This window comes from Pristiophorus japonicus, chromosome 15 (genome assembly GCF_044704955.1).
Source record: "Pristiophorus japonicus isolate sPriJap1 chromosome 15, sPriJap1.hap1, whole genome shotgun sequence".
NCBI classification, from domain to species: Eukaryota; Metazoa; Chordata; class Chondrichthyes; family Pristiophoridae; genus Pristiophorus; species Pristiophorus japonicus.
The window spans coordinates 9,905,694-9,923,632 of record NC_091991.1 but is presented as its reverse complement, the minus strand read 5'-3'; the positions used below and the strand labels follow the sequence as shown (position 1 = coordinate 9,923,632).

Here is a 17,939-nt window from a genome sequence, read left to right as displayed (position 1 = left end):
ATTTGAAGCCCCTCCGCTGAGGGCCGCAAATGTGCGCAATTGGTGGAAACTCGTCATTGAGATTATTTTGATCTGGGGGTGTGGCTAACTTTGTGAGTCGCCAGAATAAGGGGCCGTCCATTTAAAACGGAAATGAGGAGGAATTTCTTCTCTCAGAGGGTCGTGAATCTTTGGAATTCTCTATCCCAGAGAGCTGTGGAGGCTGGGTCATTGAATATTTTTTAAGGTGGAGATAGACAGATTTTTGAACGATAAGGGAGTCAAGGGTTATGGGGAACGGGCAGGGAAGTGGAGTTGAGGCCAGGATCGGATCAGCCATGATCTTATTGAATGGCAGAGCAGGCTCGAGGGGCCAGATGGCCAACTCCTGCTCCTATTTCTTATGTACTTGCAGCGCTAAACCAACGTTAAAGATTGCGGAAACTCGAATTGCGCTTGATGTAATTGGCGCTTGAAATGCTGCGATCTTTTACGCTGGCTTGGCCGATTGCGAGCGAATCGCGCTGAAAGAAACAGCACAACCTTAGCGGAAGCTCTACCCCAGGGCTTTCACTAAATGTAAATAGCTTTACCATTAAAATCACAGAATGGTTACAGTACAGAAGGAGGCCATTCGGCCCGTGCCGGCTCTCTGCAAGAGCACTTCAACTAGACCCACTCCCCCGCCCCAATTAAAATCAGAATTGCAAGCCCTTTCAAACTAGTTGCAGATAAAACACAAGACGAAGGGAACACAAGAACAAGAGGTCATTCAGCCCCACCAGGCTGCTCCGCCATTCAATGAGATCGTGGCTAATTTCTTTCCACACTCTATCCACCCTCCTTGGCTCTGTGTTCCTGAATACCCGTGGCTAGCAAAAATCTATCGATCTCAAATTTCAAATAATTTATTGGGCTAGCATCTGCTGCTTTTTGTGGGAAAGAGTTCCTCATTTCTACCACCCTTTGTGTGAAGAAGTGTTTCCTAACTTCTCTCCTGAATGTCCTGGCTCTGATTTTAAAGTTATGTCCCTCTGTCCTAGATTCACCCAACCAGTGGAAAAAAGTTTCTATCTACCATCTCAAAATCTTAAAAACCTCACTCAATTCACCCCTTTGTTTGCAGTGTTTAGTCTTTGCTTACCGTTTAATAGTTAAAAGATTGGAAATGCACTCCAGTTACAAGGACATCGAGGGCTATCTTTAGCATAGACAATTGCACAACTCTGGCCGAGCGATGTTGTGGTTGGATCGCATCAGACTGCATATGGAAAAATGAACAATCTGACCTAAATATACTTAACCATCATCCAATTGAATCTAAGCGATCCCCAGGACATTGCTAATCTAATTGGACCCCAGTGAGCTTGGCAACAGAGCAGCTGATGGCTCTAGTAGGGATAGAGTCTGACATTATTTCCATAACCATGTTTGGAATCAGAACAGATCCAACACCAGCAATCGGACTGTTTGAGAGGTTTCGCGTCGAATTCTCCCACGCTTGTTCCAATTTCTGTTACATTCACCATTAACTACTGGAGATGCTTGTTGGGAAAATCCTGAAGGGATACATCTACGTGTCAATGTGGAATTCAACATACTGAGCTTCTAATGATCAACTCATCATAACGTGTGCTAAACATTTCACTTCAACCAGTCTAAAGATGTGAGCAGACACCAGATAAATTCAAGCTGAGGTCGAATATACCAAGTCGATTCCTCATTCTGTCAGCTGTGGCTCAGTGGGTAGCACTCCCGCCTGAGTCACAAGGTTGTGGGTTCATAGTCCCACTCCAGGGGACTATGAAAATCAAGGTTGACACTCTCAGTGCAGCAGAAGGTATACTGAGGAAGCGCTGCACTGTCGGAGGGGCAGTGCTACACTGTCGGAGGGGCAATACTGAGGAAGCGCTGCACTGGCGGAGGGGTAGTACTGAGGGAGTACTGCACTGTCGGAGGGGCAGTACTGAGGGAGTGCTGCACTGTCGGAGGGGCAGTACTAAGGGAGTGCTGCACTGTCGGAGGGGCTGTACTGAGGGAGCGCTGCATTGTCGGAGGGGCAGTAAAAAGGGAGCGCTGTACTGTCGGAGAGGGCAGTACTGAGGGAGCGCTGCACTGTTGGAGGGGCAATACTGAGGAAGTGCTGCACTGTCGGAGGGGCAATACTGAGGAAGCGCTGCACTGGCGGAGGGGCAGTACTGAGGGAGTGCTGCACTGTCGGAGGGGCTGTACTGAGGGAGTGCTGCACTGTCGGAGGGGCTGTACTGAGGGAGCGCTGCATTGTCGGAGGGGCAGTACTGAGGGAACGCTGTACTGTCGGAGAGGGCAGTACTGAGGGAGCGCTGCACTGTCGGAGGGGCAGTACTGAGGGAGCTCTCCACTGCACTGTCGGAGGGGCAGTGCTACACTGTCGGAAGGGCAATACTGAGGAAGCGCTGCACTGGCGGAGGGGAAGTACTGAGGGAGCTCTCCACTGGACTGTCGGAGGGGCTGTCCTGAGGGAGCCTCCGCTGCATTGTCGGAGGTGCCATCATTCGCATGAGACATTAAACCGAGGCCCCGTCTGCCATCTCCCATGGATGTTAAAGATCCCATGGCACTATTTCGAAGAAGAGCAGGGGAGTTATCCCCAGTGTCCTGGGGCCAATATTTATCCCTCAATCAATGTCACAAAGAAACAGATTATCTGGTCATTATCACATTGTTGTTGTGGAAGCTTGCTTGTGTGCAAACTGACTGCTGCATTTCCCACATTACAACAGTACACTCCAAAAGTACTTCATTGGCTGCAAAGCGCTTTGAGATGTCTGGTGGCCGTGAAAGGCGCTATATAAATCCAAGTCTTTCTTTCTTTCTGACTTGCCTTGAGAGGATGGTAGTTGTCCGTCTTCCTGTACTGCTGCCTTGTCCTTGAGGTGATGGTGCTCTCATCATAGTGTCCCCTGTCTGCTGGGTTGGTGCAACCTCATGCACCACTGTTGTATATACAAGGCTGAGTACTGTGAGCTAAACTTAGTGTGACCTAAACTTAGTGTGACCTTAGTCTTATCTTCGTCTTCTTTATTACAACTCCAGAGTGCTTTACAACGTGGCAGCCAACTTTTTATTCTGGCCCTGCACGTATGTGCAGGTGACCATTAGGACTCCAACAGTCACGCCCTCTGGTGGCAAGTATTACTTAGTTACATACATAACAACCACCTTCCCCAATCGCCCAAGAGGTTGGAAAAATACCATCTCGGAAATTCTTCCCCGACTCCACAAGACAAGCAGGTCCCCGAAGGCCGTGGCTACCCAGGTTGTGTCGTAAGACGTACTTGACTAACTTCCTGCCCCCAGGCCCTTAGGGACACAGCCCCAAGCTCTTGAATTCCCTGCCTAAACCTCTCCGCCTTTCTCTCCTCCTTCAAGATGCCGAGGGATGATTTGATAGAGGTCTTTATAGTGAAGTTTGATAGGATAGATGTAGAGATGATGTTTTCACTTGTGGAAACCAAAACTCAGGGCCATCAATATAAGAACATCACTAATAAATGCAATAGGCAATTCAGGAGAAAGTTCCTTACCCAGAGAGTGGTGACAATGTGGAACTCGCTACCACAAGGAGTGTTAAAAATGAGGCAGAGAAAAAGCATGAAAGTATAGACCAGTTAGTTAGCCTAACACCTGTGGTTGGGAAAATGTTGGCGTCCATTATTAAAGAAGCAGTAGCAGGAAATTTGGAAAAGCATAATTCAGTCAGGCAGAGTCAGCATGGATTTATGAAGGGGAAGTCATGTTTGACAAATTTGCTGGAATTCTTTGAGGATGCAATGAAGAGGGTGGATAAAGGGGAACCAGTGGATGTGGTGTATTTGGACTTCCAGAAGACATTTGACAAGGTGCCACACAAAAGGTTACTGCACAAAAGTTCACGGGGTTGGGGGTAATATATTAACATGGACAGAGGATTGGCTAACTAACAGAAAACAGAGAGTCAGGATAAATGGTTCATTCTCGGGTTGGCAATCAGTAACTAGTGGGGTGCCGCAGGGATCAGGGCTGGGACCTTACTATTTACAATCTATATTAATGACTTGGAAGGACCGAGTGTAACGTAGCCAAGTTTGCTGATGATACAAAGATGGGAGGAAAAGCAATGTGTGAGGACACAAAAAATCTGCAAAAGGACATAAACAGGCTAAGTGAGTGGGTAAAAATTTGGCAGATGGAGTATAATGTTGGAAAGTGTGAGGTCATGTACTTTGGCAGAAAAAAAATCAAGAGCAAGTTATTATTTAAATGGAGAAAGATTGCAAAGTGCTGCAGTACAGCAGGACCTGAGGGTACTTGTGCATGAAACACAAAAGGATAGTATGCAGGTACAGCAAGTGATCAGGAAGGCCAATGGAATCTTGGCCTTTATTGCAAAGGGGATGGAGTATAAAAGCAGGGAATTCTTGCTACAGTTATACAGGGTATTGGTGAGGCCACATCTGGAATACTGCGTAGTTTTGTTTTCCATATTTACAAAAGGATATACTTGCATTGGAGACAGTTCAGAGAAGGTTCACTAGGTTGATTCCTGAGATGAGGGGGTTGACTTATGAGGAAAGGTTGAGGAGGTTGGGCCTCTACTCATTGGAATTCAGAAGAATGGGAGGTCTTCTTATCGAAACGTATAAGATTGTGAGGGGGCTTGACAAGGTGAATGCAGAGAGGATGTTTCCACTGATAGGGGAGACTACAACTAGAGGGCATGATCTTAAAATAAGGTGCTGCCCATTTAAAACTGAGATGAGGAGGAATTTCTTCTCTTTTAGAGGGTTGCAAATCCGTGGAATTCGCTACCTCAGAGAGCTGTGGAAGCTGGGTCATTGAATATATTTAAGACAGAGATAGACAGTTTCTTAACTGATAAGGGATTAAGGGGGTATGGGGAGCGGGCAGGGAGGTGGACCTGAGTCCATGATCGGATCAGTCATGATCGTATTAAATGGCGGAGCAGGCTCGAGGGGCCGTATGGCCTACTCCTGCTCCTATTTCTTATTATGTTCTTATAGTTGAGGTGAATACCATAGATGCATGTAAGGGGAAGCTGGATAAACACAAGAGGGAGAAAGGAATAGAAGGATATGTTGATGGGGTGAGATGAAGAGGGGTGGGAGGAGGCTGGTGTGGAGCATAAACACCGGCACGGACCCGTTGGGCCGAATGGCCTGTTTCTGTGACGTAAATTCTACACAAATTCCGTCTCTATCACCTGCCTGAATATCTTTTTCTGTGGCTTGGTGTCAAATTTTGTTTGTTAATCGCACCTGTGTGAAGCGCCTTGGGATGTTTTACTACAGTAAAGGCGCTGTATAAATGCAAGTTATTGTTGTAAACAAATGAGAGTCAACATTAACACGTACAATGGAGAAAACTTTAATTTCCAGCTCCGGCTCACTTCCCGACGATGTGGGAGTTGCATTTCGAGCTGTGGACCTCGTCAGTGTTCACGTCAACTCATCCCACAGAATTTAACACGGAGCTCAACTTTAAAACATCTCACAGTTCGACTGAGGATCTGACGGAATTTCCTCTACATCTCAGTCATCCAAAATGAAACTTTGTGATCGCCACCAATGGCACACAGCGGCAGTGTCCGGTGCCAGCTCAGTCCCGAAGCCACGGATGCCGAGCCGAGCATAATCGCCTGCGGAAAGGAAGAGGTGCAACAGTCAGTCTGTCCCACTGCTACCTTTCACAATTCAGAGCAAGAGGAGCTCTCCTCAGAGTCCTGGCCAACATCTCCCTCTCAACTTACATTTGTTCTATTCAGTATTGACAGGACCTCGCTGGGCGCAAATTGGCTACCGCGTTTGTCGACATTACAACCGTGACTACACTTGCAAACAAAAAGTAAATCATTGCCTAGGAAATGCTTTGGGAAGTACTGAAGGGTGTGTATGTATATAAAACGTGTTTGTGTGTGTGCACGCCTGTGCAGATGTGTTGTGAGTGAGTGAGTGGGAGCGAGTGAGTGAGCGCCTGTACAGATGTGTTGTGTGAGTGTGAGTCTGTGTGTGAGAGTTTGTGAGTGTGTGTGCGTGTGAGTGTGTGAGAGTGCGAGGAGTGAATGAGTGTGAGTGTGAGTGTGTGAGAGTTTGTGAGTGTGTGTGCGTGTGTGAGAGTGTGTGAGAGTGTGTGTGAGTGTGTGTGAGTGTGTGTGCGTGTGAGAGTGTGTGAGTGTGTGTGAGAGTGCGAGGAGTGAATGAGTGTGAGTGTGAGTGTGTGAGAGTGTGTGTGAGTGTGTGAGAGTTTGTGAGTGTGTGTGCGTGTGTGAGAGTGTGTGAGAGTGCGAGGAGTGAATGAGTGTGAGTGTGCGCCTGTACAAATGTGGTGAGAGTGAGTGAGAGCGCCTGTACAGATGTGCTGTGTGTGTCAAGGTGAGGAAAAGAGAGATTCTGGAAGTATTCATAACAGGTACGGGAAATCGGATAAAAATGTTGTCAGACACTGGCGAAAGTCAATGCTCAGTGGGTAGCGCAGACTCGTCTCTGCCACCCTCTCGTTCTCCCTCCCTACCTCCTCCCCACCTCACACTCTCCCACCCCGCTTTTCCTACACACTTCCTCCTCTGAGGTAGAGACAGACTGCTTTTTGAACAATAAGGAGTCAAGGGTTATGGGGAGCAGGCAGGGAAGTGGAGCTGAGCTCAAGATCAGATCAGCCATGATCTTATTGAGTGGTGGAGCAGGCTCGAGGGGCCAAATGGCCTACATTTGCTCCTATTTCTAATTGGATAAATAATTGAAGGAGAAAAAATTGCTAGGATATGGGGAAAGACCCAGCACAGACTCGATGGGCCGATTGGCCTTCTTCTCTGCTGTACTGTTCTACGATTCCTCCTCTCTCTCCCTCAGCCGTGGCTCAGTGGGCAGCACTCTCACCTCTGAGTCAGAAGGTTGTGGGTTCAAGTCCCACTCCAGAGGCTTGAGCACAGAAACCTAAGCTGACACTTGCAGGGGAGTGCTGAGGGAGCGCTGCACTGTCAGCGGCGCCGTCTTTCGGATGAGACGTTAAAACGAGGCCCTGTCTGCTCTTCAGGTGGACATAAAAGATCCCACGGCAGTATTTCGAAGAAGAGCAGGGGAGTTATCCCAGGTGTCCTGGGGCCAATATCTATCAGTCAACCAACAGATTGCCTGGTCATTATCAGGCTGCTATTTGTGGGAGCTTGCTGTGCGCAAACTGTCTGTTGTGTTTCCTAAAGTACAAGTGACCGCACTTCAAAAAGGCTGTAATGTGCTTTGAGAATTCCAGAGGTGGTGAAAGGCGCTATAGAAATGCAAGTTCTTTCTGACTGATGAACAGTTACTGGGAAACGTGGCCGCAGTACATTGTGTTCCCTGACCTGGGGATGACCCAAGTGGTGGACCAGTAATTGGCTGTCCATCTTGCCCGGATAGCCGGTCGTCGCAAAAAGATTCTCGTTGGCTTTCGACCACCTACATAACCAAAAGGAAAAGAATTGAAAACATAGGACGAACCATTCTGCCAGCGCGCTTCCAATTTTAATTGTAACGAACAGATAATTCGAAATATGCTGCTTTCAACGTTTACAGTCAGTCTGTAGAGTCACCAATAGGAGCTGTTAAAGCCGGCACAGGGACGATGGGCTGAATGGCCTCCTCCGATGCTGTGTCATTCTCATCATCATAGGCAGTCCGTCGAAACGAGGATGAGTTCACAGGTGCTTCAATGAAGGACCCAATATTCAAGGTCCCGAACTACATATTGAAGGGCGGAAAGATGCCTGTGAGTGGATTTTTTTAACGTGTGGTGGCCATTGTACACCAGCCATCACACGGGCTTGACAGAGCTAGGTCGAAGTCCACTGGCAAGGGTTATCCAAGGGTTAACCAAGACGACTGGAGACCAGCTCTGCTGATTCTAGGAGCAATCCCTTAAAGCTGCGCAACCACACAGCGCTCTGTGGCTCCCGCACAGCCGCTTTTAAATGGGAAAAAACGGGTGTGCGCGGTATTTTGAATGGGCCGCGGAGCCCCTTAAAGGGGCCTGGCAAACAACATTTTTTGGGGGGGAAATTTTTTTTTTTAAAAAACAGGACCGTTGTCCAGGAGTGCCCAATGTTTTATTGTCTTCACGGACCACATATAAAGTATAAATCAAAGTTCTCACTGGTTTGCAGATATCTGCAGCTCCTAATAAGAACAGACCTCGGTGTTGTGACTTAGGGATTTATCGGAGAATGCTGCAACAGCAGCAAGGTCAACTCGTTGCAAACATCCGGGCCCAAGAAAACTTACAGGACCCATCAGCAACTCGGACACACAAGTGCAAATCGAACTCAACTTCCAGGTGGGTTGTTCAGGTCTACTCGGAAAGCAAGCGCTCTACTCGGAACTCCTACATGGCAAGCGAGCCCCAAGTGGGCAGAGGAAACGTTTCAAGGACACCCTCAAAGCCTCCTTGATAAAGTGCAGCCTCCCCACCAACACCTGGGAGTCCCTGGCCAAAGACCGCCCTAAGTGAAGGAAGAGCATCCAGGAATCAAGCGCAGGCAGTGGAAAGAGCGTGCGGCAAACCAGACTCCCCACCCACCCTTTCCTCCAACCACTGTCTGTCCCACCTGTGACAGAGACTGTAATTCGCGTATTGGATTGTTCAATCACCCGAGAGCTCACTTTTTGAGTGGAAGCAAGTCTTCCTCGATTTTGAGGGACTGCCTATGTTGATGAGGTTGGTCACTCCCATATATAAAGGATGAACATTCTGCGATGTGGGCGTCGCTGGCAAGGCTGGCATTTATTGCCCATCCCTAATTGCCCCTTGAGAAGGTGGTGGTGAGCCGCCTTCTTGAACCGCTGCAGTCCGTGTGGTGAAGGTGCTTCCACAGTGCTGTTAGGGAGGGAGTTCCAGGATTGTGACCCAGCCACGAGGAAGTAACGGTCGATATATTTCCAAGCATAATAGCCCTCAACAATTATGATAACCTATAGGATGCTAGAATCGTACAGCACAGAAGGAGGCCATTCGGCCCATTGAGTGGCTCTTTCGTAGAGTAATCCCATTAGTCACACTCCCCCGCTCTTTCCCCATATCCCTGCAATTCTTTCTCTTTCAAGTATTTATCCAATTCCCTTTTGAAGTCTACTATGGAATCTGTATCCACCACCGTATCAGGCAGTGCATTCCAAATCCTAATCACTCGTTATTAAACTTAAGATGGAAGTTTGAGAGATGAGAAACATTTCAAAATCATGAAGGGTCCGGACTGAGTAGATAGAGAGAGACAGTTCCCATTGGTGGAAGGGTTGAGAACCAGAGGCCACAGATTTAAGGTGATTGGCAGAAGAACCAAAGGCGACATGAGGAAAAACTTTTTTTATGCAGCGAGTGGTTAGGATCTGGAATGCACGGCCTGAGAGGGTGGTGGAGGCTGTTGCAGAGAGCCGCCACAGGTTCGACGGGCCGAATGGCCTCCTTCTGTGCTGTAACCATTCTGTGCTTCTATTCTATGGATGGGGAAGGAGCGGGAAAGAGAGGGACGGTCATTACGCCACATGTGCCAACAGGATTTTCAGCCCCTGAAAAGTTACTATTTTCCCCCAAATCCAATCCCCTCCTGCAGGATCCACTGGTGTTTAACAGCTGGAATCCCGCCATTTTCCCCCCAATAGGAATAAAAAGAACCAAAAATAAATTGCACAAAACATTCCGACAGGGAATAATTTGGTTTGTCAGGTCTGTGCGTTACTCCGTCACTGCATCTGTGGCCATTCTTTTCCCCGCTCTCCAAACGGGGCACAGAATAGCTCAACGACGTGGGTATCACGGTGAGTGGAGATTCTCTCTCCTTCTCGAACGCTAAGGACGGGACCACAGCTGTGAACAGATGCTGAGTTACCGGAATTGCCGAGCTCCATCCAAGTGCGATGGTCTCTTCTCTTGGGGGTAACTGCAGGATAGAAATAGAACAATAATCAGCAGTGTAAAATCATCATCATCATAGGCGCTCCCTCGAATGAGGATCTGCTTCCACACCAAAAGGGTTGAGTTCGCAGATGTTTCAATGAAGGACCCGACGTTCCAGTCCTGAACTCCAGGGGTGGAAGATGCCTGTGCGTGGACCTTTTTAACGTGTGGTGACCGTTGCACACCAGCCACCGCACGGGCTCGACAGAGCGAGGTCTTGGTTCAGTGGCAAGGGTTAAGGTGGCAAGCCGATGGGGCTCACTGGCAAATTGTTCCCAGCAGGTATAAAATCAGAAGATGCACAGCAGGCCAGTCAGTGCCTGCAAAGGGCCACCCCGACCTGCGAGAGGACACCATCGCGGGTCGGGAGGATGGAAGGGCGAGCGCGGACCCCGGAACACCGTGGGCACACCACGTCAACTTCCAGCGCTGGCCGCTCCAAGTGTGCGACGGCGTCAAGAGGGCGACTGGCTGAGTGTAAGATACACACACACACACAGGCACGCGGTTACGTAGGCCCCGGTATTCACTCAGGACGGCGAAGAGAGCAGGGGGAGGAGGAGGAGGAGGAGGAGGAAACCTGTAAGTGAGGATTTCCCGAGGGGCTCCTATTTGTTATGTTCTTTAAAGGATTTTCAGTACCTTTCCCGCCCGACAGCCATCCCGATTGACAGACTGGCTGCAGGTCGGGAGGGAGAGGGTCCGAGGAGCCGGATGTGGGGGGGGGGGTTCGGAGATCGTTGGGGGGGGGGGGGGGTTGCGGGGTCGGAGATCGTGTGGGGGGTGGTTCGGCGATCCTGGGGAGGTCGGAGATCATGGGGGGTGGGGGGGGGTTTTGGCGATCGTGGGGGGGAGGGGGAGGTCGGAGATCGTGGGGGGTGGGGGTCGGTGATCATGGGAGGGGGACGGAGATTGTGGGGGGGGGGCGGAGATTGTGGGGGGGGGGCGGAGATTGTGGGGGGGGGGGCGGAGATTGTGGGGGGGGGTCGGTGATCGTGGGAGGGGGCGGAGATTGTGGGAGGGGGCGGAGATTGTGGGAGGGGGCTTGGCGATCGTGAGGGTGGGCGGAGATTGTGGGGGGGGGTCGGTGATCATGGGAGGGGGCGGAGATTGTGGGAGGGGGCTTGGCGATCGTGAGGGTGGGCGGAGATTGTGTGGGGGGGGGTCGGTGATCATGGGAGGGGGCGGAGATTGTGGGGGGGGGGCTTGGCGATCGTGGGGGTGGATGGAGATTGTGGGGGGAGGGGCGGAGATTGTGTGGGGAGGGGGGCGAGAAGAGTCAGAGATCGCAGGTTGGGGGGGGGGGGTGTGGAGGGCGGGGTACACAGGTTAGCTTGTTGGGCCTGCAAGGAACATTCCTACCTCTCCTGGCCCATGAGCAGTGCTGAAAATACACTTAGCTCATGGATCCGGCCCTCTTCGCCTCCTTTTACCCACCAGATTCCAGAGCCCCGGGAAACCCCGCCAACATGAGTTAACAATGTTAAAATGAAGGCACGCAGCCTCTTCAGAAGATTTCAGTGACCGACCCGACACCTGCGAACGGATTGGTCGCCCGCCGACCCCCCCACCCCTCCACCCCACAATCCACCTCCGTTAAAACCAGAAGTGGCTGGGTTTGAAACTCTGTATAGAAACATAGAAAATAGGTGCAGGAGTAGGCCATTCAGCCCTTCTAGCCTGCACCGCCATTCAATGAGTTCATGGCTGAACATGCAACTTCAGTACCCCATTCCTGCTTTCTCGCCATACCCCTTGATCCCCCTAGTAGTAAGGACTACATCTAACTCCCTTTTGAATATATTTAGTGAATTGGCCTCAACTACTTTCTGTGGTAGAGAATTCCACAGGTTCACCACTCTCTGGGTGAAGAAGTTTCTCCTCATCTCGGTCCTAAATGGCTTTCCCCTTATCCTTAGACTGTGACCCCTGGTTCTGGACTTCCCCAACATTGGGAACATTCTTCCTGCATCTAACCTGTCTAAACCCGTCAGAATTTTAAACGTTTCCATGAGGTCCCCTCTCATTCTTCTGAACTCCAGTGAATACAAGCCCAGTTGATCCAGTCTTTCTTGATAGGTCAGTCCCACCATCCCGAGAATCAGTCTGGTGAATCTTCGCTGCACTCCCTCAATAGCAAGAATGTCCTTCCTCAGGTTAGGAGACCAAAACTGTACACAATACTCCAGGTGTGGCCTCACCAAGGCCCTGTACAACTGTAGCAACACCTCCCTGCCCCTGTACTCAAATCCCCTCGCTATGAAGGCCAACATGCCATTTGCTTTCTTAACCGCCTGCTGTACCTGCATGCCAACCTTCAATGACTGATGTACCATGACACCCAGGTCTCGTTGCACCTCCCCTTTTCCTAATCTGTCACCATTCAGATAATAGTCTGTCTCTCTGTTTTTACCACCAAAGTGAATAACCTCACATTTATCCACATTATACTTCATCTGCCATGCATTTGCCCACTCACCTAACCTATCCAAGTCGTTCTGCAGCCTCATAGCATCCTCCTCGCAGCTCACACTGCCACCCAACTTAGTGTCATCCGCAAATTTGTAGATACTACATTTAATACCCTCGTCTAAATCATTAATGTACAATGTAAACAGCTGGGGCCCCAGCACAGAACCCTGCGGTACCCCACTAGTCACTGCCTGCCATTCTGAAAAGTCCCCATTTACTCCTACTCTTTGCTTCCTGTCTGACAACCAGTTCTCAATCCACGTCAGCACACTACCCCCAGTCCCATGTGCTTTAACTTTGCACATTAATCTCTTGTGTGGGACCTTGTCGAAAGCCTTCTGAAAGTCCAAATATACCACATCAACTGGTTCTCCCTTGTCCACTTTACTGGAAACATCCTCAAAAAATTACAGAAGATTTGTCAAGCATGATTTCCCTTTCACAAATCCATGCTGACTTGGACCTATCATGTCACCTCTTTCCAAATGCGCAGCTATGACATCCTTAATAATTGATTCCATCATTTTACCCACTACTGATGTCAGGCTGACCGGTCTATAATTCCCTGTTTTCTCTCTCCCTCCTTTTTTAAAAAGTGGGGTTACATTGGCTACCCTCCACTTGATAGGAACTGATCCAGGATCAATGGAATGTTGGAAAATGACTGTCAATGCATCCGCTATTTCCAAGGCCACCTCCTTAAGTACTCTGGGATGCAGTCCATCAGGCTTTGGGGATTTATCGGCCTTCAATCCCATCAATTTCCCCAACACAAATTCCCGATTAATAAGGATTTCCCTCAGTTCCTCCTCCTTACTAGACCCTCTGACCCCTTTTATATCCGGAAGGTTGTTTGTGTACTCCTTAGTGAATACCGAACCAAAGTACTTGTTCAATCGGTCTGCCATTTCTTTGTTCCCCGTTATGACTTCCCCTGATTCTGACTGCAGGGGACCTACGTTTGTCTTTACTAACCTTTTTCTCTTTACATATCTATAGAAACTTTTGCAATCCGCCTTAATGTTCCCTGCAAGCTTCTTCTCGTACTCCATTTTCCCTGCCCTAATCAAACCCTTTGTCCTCCTCTGCTGAGTTCTAAATTTCTCCCAGTCCCCGGGTTCACTGCTATTTCTGGCCAATTTGTATGCCACTTCCTTGGCTTTAATACTATCCCCGATTTCCCTTGATAGCCACGGTTGAGCCACCTTCCCTTTTTTATTTTTACGCCAGACAGGAATGTACAATTGTTGTACTTCATCCATGCGGTCTCTAAATGTCTGCCATTGCCCATCCACAGTCAACCCCTTAAGTATCATTCACCAATCTATCCTAGCCAATTCACGCCTCATACCTTCAAAGTTACCCTTCTTTAAGTTCTGGACCATGGTCTCTGAATTAACTGTTTCATTCTCCATCCTAATGCAGAATTCCACCATATTATGGTCACTCTTCCCCAAGGGGCCTCGCACAATGAGATTGCTAATTAATCCTCTCTCATTACACAACACCCAGTCTAAGATCGCCTCCCCCCTAGTTGGTTCCTCAACATATTAGTCTAGAAAACCATCCCTTATGCACTTCAAGAAATCCTCCTCCACCGTATTGCTTCCAGTTTGGTTAGCCCAATCTATGTGCACATTAAAGTCACCCATTATAACTGTTGCACCTTTATTGCATGCGCCCCTAATTTCCTGTTTGATGCCCTCCCCAACATCACTACTACTGTTTGGAGGTCTGTACACAACTCCCACTAACGTTTTTTGCCCTTTGGTGTTCTGCAGCTCTACCCATATAGATTCCACATCATCCAAGCTAATGTCTTTCCTAACTATTGCATTAATCTCCTCTTTAACCAGCAATGCTACCCAACCTCCTTTTCCTTTTATTCTATCCTTCCTGAATGTTGAATACCCCTGGATGTTGAGTTCCCAGCCCTGATCATCCTGGAGCCACGTCTCCGTAATCCCAATCACATCATATTTGTTAACATCTATTTGCACAGTTAATTCATCCACCTTATTGCAGATACTCCTTGCATTAAGACACAAAGCCTTCAGGCTTGTTTTTTAACACCCTTTGTCCTTTTAGAATTTTGCTGTATAGTGGCCCTTTTTGTTCTTTGCCTTGGGTTTCTCTGCCCTCCACTTTTCCTCATCTCCTTTCTGTCTTTTGCTTTTGCCTCCTTTTTGTTTCCCTCTGTCTCCCTGCATTGGTTCCCATCCCCCTGCCATATTAGTTTAACTCCTCCCCAACAGCACTAGCAAACACTCCCCCTAGGACATTGGTTCCGGTCCTGCCCAGGTGCAGACCGTCCGGTTTGTACTGGTCCCACCTCCCCCAGAACCGGTTCCAATGCCCCACGAATTTGAATCCCTCCATGCTGCACCACTGCTCAAGCCACGTATTCATCTGCGTTATCCTGCAATTCCTACTCTGACTAGCACGTGGCACTGGTAGCAATCCCGAGATTACTACTTTTGAGGTCCTACTTTTTAATTTAGCGCCTAGCTCCTCAAATTCGTCTCGTAGGATCTCATCCCTTTTTTTTACCTATGTCGTTGGTACCAATGTGCACCACGACAACTGGCTGTTCTCCCTCCCTTTTTAGAATGTCCTGCACCCGCTCCGAGACATCCTTGACCCTTGCACCAGGGAGGCAACATACCATCCTGGAGTCTCGGTTGCGGCCGCAGAAACGCCTATCTATTCCCCTCACCATTGAATCCCCTATCACTATCGCTCTCCCACTCTTTTTCCTGCCCTCCTGTGCAACTTGGCTGCTGCTGCCCTCCCCTGATGAGTCATCCCCCCCAACAGCACTCAAAGCAGTATATCTGTTTTGCAGGGGGATGACCACAGGGGACCCCTGCACTACCTTCCTTGCACTACTCTTCCTGCTGGTCTTCCATTCCCTATCTGGCTGTGGACCCTTCTCCTGCGCTAAGACCAACTCGCTATACGTGCTACTCACGTCATTCTCAGCATCGTGGATGTTATTTAACCTCTCACCTGACCCAAACTCACCCATTCCTGGTGCAATGTATTTGCTTCATGGGTTCTTTGCTTAAAAATTCATAGCAACACATTGCTATTAAGAACTAGTTGGTCTGTTAGCAAAAGGTTTAACAATCACACGACACATTACCAGTTCAGCCACCAGGCTCACAACCATCTGCCTCATCGTGGATCCCCCGAACCCAACTGGCTGGGGTTTTATTGAGTCTTGTGAACATCACGTGATTGCCGAAGACACTCACAATGCAACAGCTCTACACACCTGTGTACATCCTCACAGGAGCATACATTACACCCGGAGGTTAAAATCATCCTCTTAGAATCTACAGCACCACTTCCCCTTAAATGCACTGAGACTATTCACCTCAACCACGCCCTGTGGCAGCGAGTTCCATATTCTCACTGCTCTCTGGGTAAAGAAGTTTCTCCTGAATTCCCTATTGGATTTATGAGTAACTATCTTATATTGATGGACCCTAGTTCTGGTCTCCCCCACAAGTAAAAACATTTTCTCTACGTCTACCCAATTGAAACCCTTCATAATTTTAAAGACCTCTATCAGGTCACCCTTCAACCTTCTCTTTTCTAGAGAAAAGAGCCCCGGCCTGTTCAAGTTTTCCTCTTAGCTTGATACCAAAGCCATGGTAGTGGGTAGCACTTTCACCTGAGTCAGAAGGTTGTGGGTACAAGTCCCACTCCAGGGACTTGAGTGTAATAATGTAGGCTGACACACCCAGTGCAGTGCTTAGTGAGTGCTGCACTGTCAGAGGGGCAGTACTGAGGGAGCGCCGCATTGTCGGAGGGACAGTACTGAGGGAGCGCTGCACTGTTGGAGGGGCAGTACTGAGGGAGCACCGCACTGTTGGAGATGCCGTCTTTTGGATGAGACGTTAAACCGACATTACATCTGCTCTCTCAGGTGGACGTAAAAGATCCCATGGCACTATTTCAAAGAAGAGCAGGGGTGCTCTCCCCGGTGTCCTGGGGCCAATATTTATCCCTCAATCAACATCATCAAAACAGATTATCTGGTCATTATCACATTGCTGATTGTGGGAGCTTGCTGTGTGCAAATTGGCTGCCGTGTTTCCTATATTACAACACGACTACACTTCAAAAAGTTCTTCATTGGCTGTAAAGCGATTTGGGACATACTGAGATTGTGAAAGGCGCTATAGAAATGCAAGTCTTTTTTTCTTTTATCATCCTTCTAAATCTTTGTTGCACCCTTTCCAGTGTCTCTATATCCTTTTTGTAATATGTTGACCAGAACTGTGCACCGTGCTCCAAGTGTGGTCTAACCAAGATTCAATACAAGTTTAACATAACTTATCTGATATACAGAGATAGTGAGATATACACACACACACAAGAACATAAGAAATAGGAGCAGGAGTAGGCCATTTGGCCCTCGAGCCTGCTCCGCCATTCAATAAGATCATGGCTGATCTGATCATGGACTCAACTCCACTTACCCGCCCGCTCCCCTAACTCCCTTATCTTTCAAAAGTCCTCAGTGTTACCCCTCTCCCCACTGTTCCCCCCCCCCCCGTCTGCCCCCACTGTTTCCCCACCTCTGTCCCCACTGTCACACACACAATCTATGCACACACACACACGCCCCTATAACATTTCATCCCATTCACATCCAGATATTTAACCCCCTCGATAGGCACAATCACCTTTGTTTTACACAGTAAATGGTTAACTTCAGTCGGCCAGCGAAAGGTTCAAGCTTTGGAGACAGAGGGCTCTTCAATCAATTCCCACCTCCCCTCCCTCAAACCCTGACCAAGGTACCTGGAGCGAGTGATGTCCCAGATCAGCCAATCGTTCCCTGCCACCGCTCCGACCTTGATCGTGTTTCCCAAGCACCAGTCTGCCGACATCAGTGGCATCTGGCCGCAGTCCAGGGACAGGATGGCCTGCAGAGTGACCAGGTCGTAAAACCGGATGATTCCGTTCTTCTCCGCCACCATCAGCTGCAGGGACAAGAGCAGGTGGTCACCGCGGGGCAGCGCATCACCGAACGGCAGAGACATCGGACGCACGCCAGCAGAGACACGATGGGCCGAACAGCCTCCTCCCGTGCTGCAACAATCAATGAGGGTTAGGTGCTCCAATCGATTCAGCGAACGCTCACGGTAACATCCGATTGGCGGGGAGGGGGGGGGGGTCGGAGACACAAATGTTCGGCAGACAACAGCTTGCACGTCCCAAAGTGCTTCACAGGGGCGAGGGAGCGGCATTGGGAGAAAGGTTCGGGGTGGTGACTGAAGAGGACGACGGGTTGCAAGGCGGAGGGGCCATTAGGGAGAGCTTCAGAGTGACTGGCTGGAGCTATCATTTAAAGAACCTTGCTCAGATTAGAGTTGGAAATGCTCACTGCTCTCACGTACTGAATGTTTCTGCAGCGCTGATCGAATGTGTTATGTACTGGGTACGGGAGCACAGTGGTTATGTTACTGGGCCAGTAATCCAGAGGCCTGGACTAATGATTGGGAGACACG

General features: G+C 49.1%; 1 protein-coding gene across 1 annotated transcript in view; it reads right to left on the bottom strand.

The window, feature by feature from the left end:
- Nucleotides 1–5,369: 5,369 nt before the first annotated feature.
- Nucleotides 5,370–17,939, bottom strand: part of nup37 (nucleoporin 37) — a 45,979-nt gene continuing 33,409 nt past the window's right edge. The window contains exons 6-9 of the mRNA XM_070901548.1: nucleotides 17,230–17,411; nucleotides 9,875–9,925; nucleotides 7,358–7,451; nucleotides 5,370–5,656 (exon numbers count right to left, since the gene is read on the bottom strand). Coding sequence (XP_070757649.1) covers nucleotides 5,543–5,656; nucleotides 7,358–7,451; nucleotides 9,875–9,925; nucleotides 17,230–17,411 — 441 coding nt within the window. The 3' untranslated portion in view covers nucleotides 5,370–5,542. The remainder of the gene's footprint in view (nucleotides 5,657–7,357; nucleotides 7,452–9,874; nucleotides 9,926–17,229; nucleotides 17,412–17,939) is intronic.